At 42.9% G+C, this 13,505-nt stretch overlaps 1 protein-coding gene across 7 annotated transcripts in view; it reads right to left on the bottom strand.

Moving 5' to 3' along the window:
- GTF2IRD1 (GTF2I repeat domain containing 1) overlaps nucleotides 1-13,505 on the bottom strand; it is a 154,136-nt gene that overhangs the window by 36,627 nt on the left and 104,004 nt on the right. For all 7 annotated transcript variants that reach the window (XM_067537895.1, XM_067537889.1, XM_067537891.1 and 4 more), the window contains exons 13-17: nucleotides 12,073-12,153; nucleotides 8,913-9,002; nucleotides 7,147-7,200; nucleotides 4,294-4,359; nucleotides 1,487-1,670 (exon numbers count right to left, since the gene is read on the bottom strand). In XM_067537895.1, the coding sequence (XP_067393996.1) occupies nucleotides 1,487-1,670; nucleotides 4,294-4,359; nucleotides 7,147-7,200; nucleotides 8,913-9,002; nucleotides 12,073-12,153 (475 nt within the window). The remainder of the gene's footprint in view (nucleotides 1-1,486; nucleotides 1,671-4,293; nucleotides 4,360-7,146; nucleotides 7,201-8,912; nucleotides 9,003-12,072; nucleotides 12,154-13,505) is intronic.

Raw genomic sequence — 13,505 nt, 5'->3', positions numbered from 1 at the left:
TGCCTGCCTGCCATTGAAACTAATGGGGGTTATAAAGTCTAATTCCTCTAGGTGGGTTTGAAAATCTTAGGTGCTGCAGGACGTTTTGCTGGTGATGCAGTGAACTGATTTCCTCCATTTAATTCAACACTGCTATAATGTCCCAACATGGTGTTAAGGAACATTCAATTGCTGGAGGTGCCGCCTTTTGCAACATATGTAAAATCAAGCCTCTGCCCATTTGTGGTCACTGAATTTCCTGTGGTGCTTTCCTCAACAATAAAAGTGTTGATCTCAGTATTTATGGACAAATTATAACTGCAGTTTCTACTGGATATAGAATTTCTCTCTACTTTCTGGCTTACACTGTTGTGTCATGTTCCTGTTGGCTGCTTTAACAGGTGCTATATTTTAGTTGTGGCTAAAAACTGATCCAGGTATAGGTCACAGTTCCCCCACCTTCAGACACATCCTTGTTACTAGTGGGAATGAAACCTGGGATGTTCAGCTCTCCGAGCACAGCCTTCTACTGTTTGAGCCAAAGGAAAAACTCCCTCAGTTGGTAGCAACAGCATGCCTTTATCCCCTACATGCACCAGCTACTAGATGAAGACCTAACACACTTAACCAGCAGGTTGCACACATACAAATAGTTTGTGCCATCAGTTGTAGACGGCTTTGATCCTACTTTGGAGGAAAAGCCTTATGTAAACACAAGACTATCACATAGTCCCACATCCTGCAAATTCAAAGATATCAATCCACACATCCAGGGAAGTTCTGCAATCAGCTCTTCCCTCCAGGCAATGATCTTGCACTCAGATAGCAATGACTTAAGTAGCACTTGCACCAGAGCCTTGAAGGTGACAGGCTTTGACTCCTATTACAAAATCCTTTGAGCCATTCATTCAGTGCTACCCCTCCACAGCAAATGAAGAGGAGATCAACAATACACCACTTCCTTTCAGCAACTGTTCAAACAAGTAACAATTAGATTACTTTCGTAGGAAACATTTATTGCAGAAGATCAAGCTATGGATGTGTTCCAGAGAATTTGTGGGACATGGGTCTCTTCTTTAGAAGTAAAAGCACAAACAGTAGCATAAGGTGAAGCCTCCCCTGTACGTTTACAGATACAGCAGAACGAGTTGATGATGATCACCAGAATTATGACCAGACCAGTCAACTACACTCCTCATCTGGAACCAGAAGTACACAATCAGTCAGTAGCTGAGACCCCCCACTGCCCAACCTCCCCAGAAGGCAAATACAGTACAGTGCTGTGTTAAACGTAAACTACTAAAAATAAAGGGTAAGCAGCATTTTTTTTCTGCACAGTAAAGTTTCAAAGCTGTACTAAGTCAACGTTCAGTTGTAAACTGTTGAAAGAACATCATGTTTTGTTCAGTTATGAACATTTCACAATTATGAGCGACCTCCATTCCCAAGTTGTTCGTAACTCTGAGGTTCTACTGCACTAGTAACAGGATAACTAGACTTGTCTTACCTCTTAATGACAAACTGGATGCTGTTGCTAGCTTGCAGTATCTTTTTCAGCTTTGCAATGCCAAAGCAATTAGGACGCCGGAGTAAGATGCCTTCAGGCAAACCCACCACAAACAGGTCTTCTGGGTACATCAGGAACTTGGCGTAGGGGACTTTGACAGGCTCCGAAATTCCTATGGCTTTAGCTGAGTAAGGATCAAGTCTCATTAGTTCGTTAGGCCTTGAAACTGAGCCCAAGTAAAACAGACATCACACCCTATGTCTCGTCCTCTTTCTCTCTCTCCTCTCCTCATGGGAGCAATGTTCGTGCCAAACGGGGTTTCCTTAAAACATTGGGAAATACTCTCCTAAAGAAACAGGGAACCCCATGTCTGTATTCTTGTAGATCTCCATCCCTCTGCAATTGCCAGATTTCTGGAACAGAAGGGGGAATTGCACACAAAATCGCCATATTGTGACAGTTCTGTAGTGCAAGTGTAACCCCCTGGTGTTGTGTTATAGACTCTCCTCTGGGCCTTCTCGACCAATACACCTGCTATTGAACTGGGGACTTCCGGAGCTGAATGCACAAACTGTTACAACTTGAGCTAAAGCTCCCTGGCTGGGGCAGTCAAACTCCTATCCTCTGCAAATCAACACAAAGCTAACCATGTAACATGCACTCACCAATGGGTTTCGCAAGCCAAGTCAGGCTATACACAGCCAAGAACCAAAGTTCTAGAGTGGGCTTAGGAAACTTTCTACTGTTACAGAAGTGGTTTGAGTGAACTTAATGTTGGTGAAAGGCACTGGACTAACAGGCCTGGTGACTGGAATCCACTGTGTATCTTAAACATGCCCCTCCAACGTGCCTTAAACTTTGATGTGGAGAGACAATTTTTAAGGGCAAGAGAGTAGCTCGCACTCCATGACACATGCAGCCTTTGGCCACTCCACTGAGACTAGCAACAAGGGTGGTCGTTCGTGACAACTGTTGCAGTGGTTGTGTGATGAGGACACACGTCCACTTGGAACTGGACTGATGACACATGTTCTTTTCACATATGGCTCAAATTTCAAAAGCACTTGGACCACAGCAGCTCCCATTCAGAGCTCTCTGTGGAGAAAGAGGGAATTTCTCCGTTGTATTCATTGGGAGCTCAGCTCTTATGAAAATCTGGGCAACAGACTACTGACCAGCCATCACAGAGCAACAGCTTTTGGTCAAAAAGGAAAAAAATGAAACCCTGGGTTAAATCTGAATGAGCAATTTAGACTCGACAGACTCTACACTTGATCACCAAACATGAGAGTAATCCGATTTCCCACTGTTTAGTCTACAAGTCTTTAATAAACGAGCATCACCAGGAACAGAATCTCTTTACCGATCATTTCTGCTTTGCAGAACAATGGCAAAACAATCTATTTCAACCATCTCAGAAGGCTCTTCCTGCATAGGTACTGAAATTAGGGGTGCTGCCACATCCCCTGGCTTGAAGTGGTTTCCATCATGTATGGAATTTACAGTTTGGTTCAATGGTTCTCAGCACCCCTCTTGTAAAAACTGTTCCAGCACCATTGTCTTCTTATTTTAAAGGATCCTTCTGATCTGAAGCTGCCCACATTTCACCTGGAACTGAAGTGCTTTCTAAATATATATATATATATTATATATAAAAACCCCATAATCACCACCAAAAATAACCCCAACCACCCAACAACCCTGTTTAAGATTCTAATTCAATCAACAGAATGGAAGGTTTAGCCTTAAAATGACAAATAAGTACATTTTTAAACACACTTGAAAACCCATTTCCTCTTTCTTTTAACTGCCAAGACCTCAGCTCAATGGAGGGTGTTTCGACTGCAAAATTTGCCCATGTCAGCCAAAGCAGCCTAAGGGTTGCAGTTCCCCTACTCTACTTCTGGTGTTTGTGACATCAGCCCGTGTGGGAGAAACACGGAGCCTTGAATTTCGCTGTGATAGGTAAAGAAAACTTCCTGTTTACTCTCAAAATGTACTTGTAATTTTACATGTCTCTTGTATTGTTTGTTGGTTAATTCGTGTGTGTGTGTGTGTGTGTAGTTTTTAAGTACATTTCAGTTCACACAAACTGTGCCCCACGTTCACCCTGAACTCAATCAAGATTTGCTACAAACTCCTGCACTGTAATAAAAACACACAACAATATTTAGCAGTTATATAGCACTTTTCTCCATGTTGTTTGTTAAAATGGGCAGACCATAGCCCCATTTTTCTGAGGAGAGTGCACTGAGGAAGCTAATGACATTTTCCCAGGAGGAATAGTAAGCACTTTTGAAAATCTGGACTCAAATGACTCTCTCAAGGACACATGGTGTAAGAACACAACCCAAGTTTCCCGGCTCCCAGTCCAGTGCTCTATCCACTGGACCACACTGCCATACTCCATTGATGACCTATTATAATCCTCCAATACCTTGACACACTCCAGAGCAATCTCATTGAAAAGGCTTTCTGAAATTTTCTAACAACGGAAGAGGAATTTACTCCAGCCCTTTTCCAGTGTGGTTGAAAGTCTGTCGGTCACTGAGGCAATTCCTGGGCAGTAGCCAGCTACAGAGTTTTCCAGGAAATCAAGAGGAAGAGTTGCAGTAACAAGGTCCAGTGAGAATCTGAATGCATTTGTGAGCCCAGCAGACAGCAAATGAACAAATTAGACTACACGTTCAGTCAACAACTGGTTTGGAAATAGTAGGTGACAGCTCTGAACAATTAGCCAAGTTCTTAGCTCCCTGAGGCAGAGACCGGCGCTCAGCATTAAAAACAATGGTTAATGAACATCTTACCGTATCGCGTGTTGAACAAAGTTTCAACTTGTTTCCTCAAATGACTTAAAACGTCACCTAGGCCATCTGGAAAACAAGAGAAATACACTGACAAATAAACCACCTCTAACACCAGAGACGTACAACCAAGCAGCTGGGACGCCCCTATTCTCCACTGACTTGGACAGGCACTCTAACCCTCTGCTGCTGCTCCTTTAAAGCCAATGCTATTCCTTACAGCAGCCATCACCAAACTCCATCCGCACCAGGGATGGGGGAGGAACATCACACAGGATCACGGGCAATGCCCCACAGCTGACAAAAGGTCAAAAGGCTCTTGTGACCAATGGTATCAGCTCCCAGGCAAGACGGGCTTTCCCAGTCTCCTTCAGCCCTGTGGCAACATCAGAGACTCCTGACAAGACACTATGGGTTGGAGCCAGCTGTTTTCCAGAGGTGGCGGGACTGTATCAGATCATAGTGCAGACTGCTTGATGTGAACGGAAGCACTGAGAGGTAGGAAGGATTCCTCAATTACCTTGTTTTGCATCTGCCTCATTCTTGATGGTTATATGACTTATTTCTTCCATGCCGTTTTATTTATCTACTGATGAATATATACTGATGTCCTTTTATCTCCCTGTTAACTGCATGACAGCGTCACAGCCAATGCGAAGTGTCATGATTTTCATTTGCATCATCCCTCTATTTTCACAAGTACGCTGTTGTTTTAAAATGGCTTGTTTACTTCCTTACAAGCTACTGGTCAATCTCGTCACATTTATGGCAACAGGATTTCTTGCCGTTATTATTCACTCAGCACAATACTGTTGGTTAAGCTGAGTCCCTCCTGCTGACTAATAGCAGTAGAACAAAAAGTACCACAAGATTAGGCTCAAACACTGGTAATTCTTTGTTTAAGAATGTTTCAGTCACACAGCAGCAGATTAAAAAAAAAATTAAAATGAAAAATTCAGATAAAAGTCATGAACAATTTAACTATTTAAGGGAGGTAAAAACATGGGCTCTGTCCCTTAATTTTTAGCAATATAGTCCACACAGTCAACCTGTGGCACTCGTTCCCATGGGATGTTATGAAGACCAAAAGTAGAACTGCATTCAAAAAACAATCAGATAGGCTCATGAAAGATAGGTTCATCAATGGCTATTAGTCAAGATGGTCAGGGACGCAACCCCATGCTCTGCATGTCCCTAAATCTCCAACTACTGGAAGCTGGGACTGGACAACAGGGGATGGATCACTCAAAATTGCCCTGTTCTGTTCATTCTCTCTGAAGCATCCGGCACCGGCCACTGTCAAAAGACAGAATACTGGGCTAGATGGACCATTGGTTCGGCCCAGTATGGTCATTCTTATGTTCTTATGCAGGAATAAGTTTTGGAGATAATTAGAAAAGAACAATGGAATCAAAATGAACCTATTAAAAAAGAAGCACTGAACATATTTTTATTATTCTAATTTGCATTACAGGTCTATTCTAGAAGTCTCAACGGAGATCAGGGCACCACTGTGCTTGATGCTGTACATACACAATCTCTGTCCCAGACAGTTTACAGTCTAAAAAGACAAGCCCGACAGAGGGTGGGTGGAGAAGCAGAGGCAGAGAGGGGAAGTGGTTCGCTTGAGGCCACACAGTAGGTAGGGGCAGAGCCTGGACTAGAACACAGAGTCTGGACTGACTTACACGCTGGTGCTCTACCTACTGGACCACGCTGCTTCCCTGTTGAATAATATCATCATATAGACTAGAATAAATTATGTGGCTATTATCTGAGTTAGGTGTGGACTCAAGTCCTCTGGAATTAATACAGTCATCTTCAGGAAAATACAAAGGGGTGACCTTCAACACAAGGCACATGTGACCTGAATCCAAGTTCACAACATTCTCATATTATTCTGTAATCTACATTTTCAATCTCTCTCTCCCTTCCTCACCCCCCAACACAGCACATGACTCATTTTCAAAGTCGGAAGACTTCACTCTTGGACCACTCAGAGATAAACGGACCAATGGCACATCATTGAAACAACACTGAGAAGTTGTGGTCCAAACCCTAAAGAGCTGTTTCCATTTTTGTTGTTCATTTAGTCTCTAGTCCAGTGGAAGTCAGGAAGGCATACCCAACCTTCACTACTAACCTCCTGGCTACCGCACAGCCAGATGAACAGCTGGCTGGGATGGTCAATCGCTCTTCCTTTGGGGAGCTGTACAGCATCTGCTAATTCAGGGCTTGCTCCTGCATCATTTAAGTCAATCGGAGCTTTGCTACTGAGCTTCATGGGCACATGATCAAGCTCTTAGTGACACGTCTTGGAACAGACTACCAATGGTAACTGATTTAATTAGATAGTGCATCACTGCAACTTAATACTTAAAAAAAATAACCCCCAATCCTGCAGCTGATACCACTATTGTGGCAAGTAAATTTGCTAGGATTGATTCTCAGCTGGTACAAACTAGAGTAACTTCACTCATGTCAATGGAGTGACACTGATATACACCATCTGAGGATCTGGTTATTGAAATACCAAGATGTGCTTCTGAACAGGGTGGTTGGGAAGCTGATTACCTTGCCAAGAATTTAGAAGGTCCACCCAATGCAGTCTGTCTGCCAGCTGTTCTCTCTTGTTTTATACTCAGATTGGGAGCTCACTGGGGCAGGGACTGTCTTTTTGTTCTGTGTTTGTACAGCGCTAGCAAAATAGGGTCCTGGTCCATGACTGGGCCCTACAATAATACAAATCAATAATAAATAATAAAATAAAATACATCTGTTTTAATCAGGGCTTCAAACAAACCAGAGATTATCAGAGGATAATCTGGCCTGGTTTTATTACAAACTCATTCTTACCTTCCATCGGCTTTTCTTCGTGTCGTAAATCCTGGCTGGGCCCTTTATCTGAAACTGGAAGGAAAGCAAAAGATTTATCAGTTTCTCCTGCATAATCAGTCAATATGCCTGCAAGACCTCTCAAGGAGCAGGCATGAGAATTTGCTAGAGGCTAGACTGAGGGATGAAAATACAGTCAGATGGGCTAGCTAGTCAAGAGAAGTGTATTCCTCCTGTACTGGGAATGCCCAGCGTATAGCCAGCATGTCCCAGATAACAGAACACCACTAAACCAAGAAGTTTGGGGACTGCCTCCTCCTGCTTCAGCCAATGTAACACAAAACCGAGTGATACAGGAAACGCATTCTGGTCCATCTTTTTGACAGTTTGTAAGGGCACTGCCTGGTTCTCAGCATGCAAGGTGTTTACTTCAGCTCAGATTCACATCCCCTTTCACAGGTTCCCAAAGCCAAGGCTATCAGAGGAGCTACTTCAGCTGTCAGGAGGAGGAGAGCAGCCTTTGGGGAAGGTCAGGCTAGGACCAAGTTGAAGTCAAGGCAACAACATTTTCTCTTTAGTCTCTCTCGATTCTGCTTTCTTGTTATAAACGTTAATCCTCAAGGAAAGGCCTTTTGCTGACTGTGCTTTTTATTCCACTGCTTCACCATCTTACTTTGTCTTTCTCACAGTGCTCATTGCTATTGTTGCTGGCTTCTGCAAATTGCCAGCAACATGTGCCATGAAAACAAGGGGGCTTTCCCTCCCAACAGCATGTCTTCTCCACTTAATAGTTCTGATAGGATGGTACCTTAGATTCACTTCGCACCTGTGGAATGTCCTTGAGCAAAGTCACTTCCCCTCTGTCCCTGATTCCCCTCCACCTGTTTATTTTGTTATGATGATTATTTATTATTGGTATTTATCATAGCACCTAGGAGCCCCATCATGTGAGGCCTTGTATAAACACACAACAAAAAAGATGGTCCCTGCCTCATGGAGCTTACATCTATTTTAAAAGACGAGTCCATGGGGCAGGAACTGTCCCTTACTACTTACAGCAATCCTGGCACTACTCTAATACAATGACAATATTTAAATATGCAATGGGGGGAACAAAAACAAATAGCTGACAACATTTAGCATCTGGATTCTCAAGCATGTTTTCGATTAGACACATTTGAGAAAACTTCAGTGTGACAAGGCTATGTCTTTAGGCCAAGACTTCCAGTGACAGAAGCCTATTAGGCTCCGATTTCCATATTTATGCTCCCGAATGAGTGACCCAATTTCACTAGTGGTGATCACTCAGCAGTTCTTACTGGTCAATGGGAGCTGCTGGGGGCTTAGCAATTTTGAAAAGTCAGAACACTTACTGAAGTGTGAAATTGTGGAATTAGGACCTTGAGGCCTGGTCTACACTGCCGGCGGCAGTCGACAGGAGTTACGCAAGCTACACAGAGTAACTTCGTCAACTTCGTAACTTTCCTTTAGCGTGCTGTCTCCACTGCGCTGCACCTACAGGAAACACGTATCCACTGCCGCAGCATTACACTTTTTGGGGAGGTGGTTTTATTAAATCGACTTCCAGATCGATTGAGAAAGTCTTCACTTCCGCTCAAGTGATTCAGATAAATCAATCTGACAGCGGTGAATTTGCTGCTGTCAGTGTAGACATACCCCCACTTTAGGCTCCTATTATTGAAAATGTTGGCCTGAATTTTTTTTTTTTTTTTGGATGTTTGTAGGATTCCCGAGCTTTCTAATGCCAAGCAGTTTATTTTTATTACCTGTTACTGTTTCTAGCACGTAGTTGGAATTGTCTGAAGTCATGTGGCTGGTCACTGGGTCGTGCATTTCATCGGAACTGGGGGATCGGTCTGTGAACAAAGCACCAAAGACAGTTCTGAAAGCCCAGCACTGTCCCTTGAAGCAGACTTCAAATTTTTATGGTCCATCCACAAGAATTAATGAAAAACTAAACTTAACCCAACATGAGACTCTGCATGTTGCTTTGATAAGAGATTCAGCTACACAGTCACAAAGGCACATAGGATCAGAAGTAGGACTAGTCACACTGGCCCAGATCCTCAAGAGGTATTTAACATCTAATTCCCATTGAGGTGGAAGTTAGACACCTAAGTATCTTTGAGGATCTGGGCTATTGTGTTAGGAATGTTTTGATGGCAACTCTACCATTGTTTTCCTATACATTTTAACGCTTGTCAGAGGACGTAAGAAACACATCTGTAACATATCCCACCTCTCCAAACTGGGGAAAACAGCATCAACTGCAGAAGTTTCCTCGTATGCCTCACAAAGGGTGAAGAACAAAAATGGCTTCATGATGACAATTATCTAGACATCCAATTCTGGCTTGGAAATTAATGCTGCTTGACTCCACCACCTGCTCCTCAGGAAGACCATTCTACCGACTCATGCTGCCTCACTCCATAAAAATGCCTCCTGACATTTTTCTTACACATAGACCCTCTTAATTTAAACCTGTTTCCTTTAGTGCTGGCCTCTCCAATGCCCTCAAAGAGATCGCCAAATTTAATTTTAAAATAAACCTTTAGCTACTTTAAATACTTCAGTCAGGTCACTACTTAATCACCTTCTCTGAGAATAAATAATCCAAATTTCAACAATTTCTCCTCATATGTGAGCACCTCCATTTTATTAATCATCTTTCTTGCCCTAAACTGTACTCCCTCTGATTTAACTATTTCGGCCTTCAGTTTTTATTACCTTATGTGGACACTGAACTTCAAAGTGTCATTTAACCAGGGCCCCAAAACTATGATAACTCAGTTTCCTTAGGCTTATATAAAAATACACCTCTTAATGCCAGCCATTAGTTTTTCTCTCTCCCATTACACGGTGAGCTGAAAGTGATAATGTTTGATCTAGCAATACACCTGGATCCTTTTTCCTTCCTCTATATTAACTATGGGATAAAGTCCGCTCTCATTAAACTGGTGTAAAATCCAGAATGACTCTACTGACTTCAGTGGAGTTGCATCGGATTAACACAGGTGGCTCTAATTCAGAACATCTGAACTATAGCTAGATATTAGCTAGATACTAGATAACTATACTAGATAGTATCTAGATAGCTAGATACTAGATAACTAGATACTATAGCTAGATACTATAGCCAAACACTAGGGCTAAATAAAGACTGGGATCCACGTTTTGCTCTCCGTTACACTGGTATAAATCCATGGTAACTCAATGGGGTTACTCTGGAATTACACTGGTCTATGTTATGGTATTCGCTCACCATCAGATTGCCTCCTTGTAGCAGGATGCTAGTACCCGTTTGTGTCCTGAGGCCACAATGTCCTAGCACTTCTGCAACCTACCCCTCCAGCCAGGTCAGCTCTCCATCCAGTCCCCTTCCGGGGTTAACAGAAAAGAAGTTACATCTCAGCTCAAAATAGTCACTTGGGCATTAAAGTCCGTAACATAAACATTAGTCCTTCACAGATCTCCAAGGCAAATACTCTCAAGGTTAGAGGCCTGCTCAGGCCAGATTACTTGGGTTAGGGGAGAGAGAGTGAGCCATCCCTGTCCTGGCTTCATCCAGAAATGGCCCCTAGTAGAAGCAGCCAGCCTCTTTTATCTGGCCTACCAGGCCCCCATCGACCTCTGTCTATTCCCAGCCCTTCTAAGCACCGGAGGACCAAGTCTCACAGGTTCTGCCTGCAACTGATCATGGGAAGCCTCTCTAGGCAACCCATGGAGATCTGAAGTCACTGCTCTTCCCTTCCAGCAGAACACCTTCTTAGGGTGGGACACGCCAAGGAAGGGGGCAGCGAATGTGTGGTCCACCCTGCCAGTATGACTGAAAACATTTAGGGGTGGGTGTGTGTGTCCAATTGAAACAAGACCATCTAGCATAGGTGCATCACAGATGGCGCACTGGCAGCTTGGTAGCCTTAGAACTGGTTGCTTGGAGCTACTATTTATTCATTTGTACAATGGTAAGCTCTAGCCATATGCAGGCTGCAGAGAAGTCACCAGTGGTCCTACAGGGCACATCTGCTAATGAGAGACAGAAGCTATGATAGATCACCAGCTTTTAACAGGCTCATGATCCAATTACACCCTTTGGAGCCAACACAAAGTGCTACAGAAATGTGGAGGCCATTATTTAAAGGGATCTGCCTAGAACAGCATTTTCTTCACACTGGTGCATCCACACCATAGGTGTTCCTCTTCAAAATAAAATCGATAGATACCACTTAAAGCGAGGTCACTTTAAAAATCCCTTCTGGACCCACTCCATATCTTTCCCCAGCCGGCTGCAACTACTGTTTCTAATTTGCTCCTCCTAAAAGCAAGAAGGACTGTAGCTTTATTTGCACAAGGCTAGGAGTCAGAACACTTACATTCTACTCTCAGCCCTGCCATGGATTTGTTGACCTGGACAAGTACTTTTTTCTGTATCTCACTTCCCACCGCTGTAAATAGCGACAGTGATACTCATTGGAGCTTAGGTGGAGAGCACATGCTCAGGGACCGAGGAAGGCCATGGTCACCTACTACCTCGGTGCTTCTTGCTTATCACTGTACGATGAGTATTAGCATCCTCTCCAGGAGATTCTGCTCCCAGCCTGCCTCGCCAGAAGTGGGATGGGACAGTGAGAAAGCATAAAATGAACTGAAACAGAACAAGCCCTTGAAAAAACAAAATCTGAACACTGTGTGTTATCCCAAAGGTCTCCCCAAGAAATCAATTAACTTTCTGATGCACAGCTAACTTGGCTGTCAGAAGAGAAAGGGAGCTGGGGGCGAAATATATCATAAAAGAAAGTGAGGCTAAGGGATATTCCAATTTCCTGCAATGTGCCTTTCCCAAAGCAAAACCTTCACACAGGGCAATCTAAGGCCAATGTTCTTCACCTCAATATTTCTGAGCAATTCAAATGCTTTAGATTTTACCTGGCACAGTGATTTGAATGATGTCCAGCTCATCTGGCTCTATTTTGATATGTCTGATCCCACTCAGTTCTCCTGAGGTACCTAGCATGAAAAAAATAAATCAGAGGCATGAAACACAATAACTGGCCACTAATTATCAACGTGTGGGAAGGAAAAACCTCATTGCCTGCATGTTAAATTCGAGACAGTAACCTGTTACTACCACCACTTAGCACTTCACCCCTAGATCTCAAAGCACTTTGCACAGGTAGGTAATCATCACTAATCCCATTGTACAGAAAAAAAAACTAAGGCAGAGAGAGGATAGGATAAGGCTTTGTCTATCTGAGAAAACTTCACTGGTTTAATTTAAATAACTTTTTTAACTGATTTAGTTAAAAGGTCAAACCCCTGTGTGAATGCTCTTATTTCAGTTTGAGAGGGGCTTATTTCACTTCAGTTTACACAGATTTCTAATCAATTTAAACCAAACTTTAAGTAATCCTGGTTTAAACCAGAATAAGAGTGCTCATGGGCACAGCCTTTTGCACCAGTTTAACTACTCTGATTTAAAAGTAAACCATAAGTTAAACTAGGGCAACTTCCTCTGGCAGAGAAGGCCCTAGTAAATAAGGCTCTGATTCAGCAGCGCATTTAATAACGTGCTTAAGCCCCATTATCTTCAAAGTGTTCTCTTCCATCAAGGCCTACCCAAAAGGTCATAGGACAAATATTTCTGCTTCCCTATCTGTGAAATAGGGAAAATATTTACTCCTTTATCTGTCTCATAGGGATATTTTGACAATCAATCAATCAATCAATCAATGTTACAAAGGTTTCAGAGATGTGTTTAAAGGACGTTCTCTAGAAAGGATCCTAGACTGTAATTCACTGTTGCCACTAGTATAACAGAGCCAATCTCTGTAGGCCTTCAAGGCACAGAATAAAGCTTGCATATTTTCTCAGGCTTTTGCCCACCATTATTCAGCTTATTCTTGGGGATAGGCATTCTTGTTATTACCTTTTGCGTTTGTTTTTAAATAATAATGCATTTTCCACTCAAATAGGCTCATTTTAAAGGGGGAGCGTGTGCCCATCTGTACACGTACACACGCACGCACACCCCATCCCTCATACAGAGAGTCACAGAATGCTTTATTGCCCATCAAAATACATAATATATAAGGCACTATCCTCCCCATGACGTCTCTCTTCTAACAAGCTATTCAACAGAAGCATTCACAGATTCCAAGCCCCACACAATGAAAAGCACAGTACATTACGGGACGCTGTGATAGGCAGCGATGTTTGCTACACTTTTGTCATTTGTATTGAAAGGTTTCGGTACAATAGCTATAACTACAGCCCATTGCAGGGAGAGTGTGTACTCAGCAAATACATTTCACATGGCATGTCATCATCTCCACCAAAGAACTGAAGAGTTTATCTGCTTC

This window comes from Emydura macquarii, unplaced genomic scaffold (assembly GCF_026122565.2).
Source record: "Emydura macquarii macquarii isolate MOO-44397 ecotype Brisbane River unplaced genomic scaffold, CSIRO-AGI_Emac_v2 contig_450, whole genome shotgun sequence".
In the NCBI taxonomy this organism is placed as follows: Eukaryota; Metazoa; Chordata; order Testudines; family Chelidae; genus Emydura; species Emydura macquarii.
This window is presented reverse-complemented; position numbering and strand designations above follow the sequence as displayed.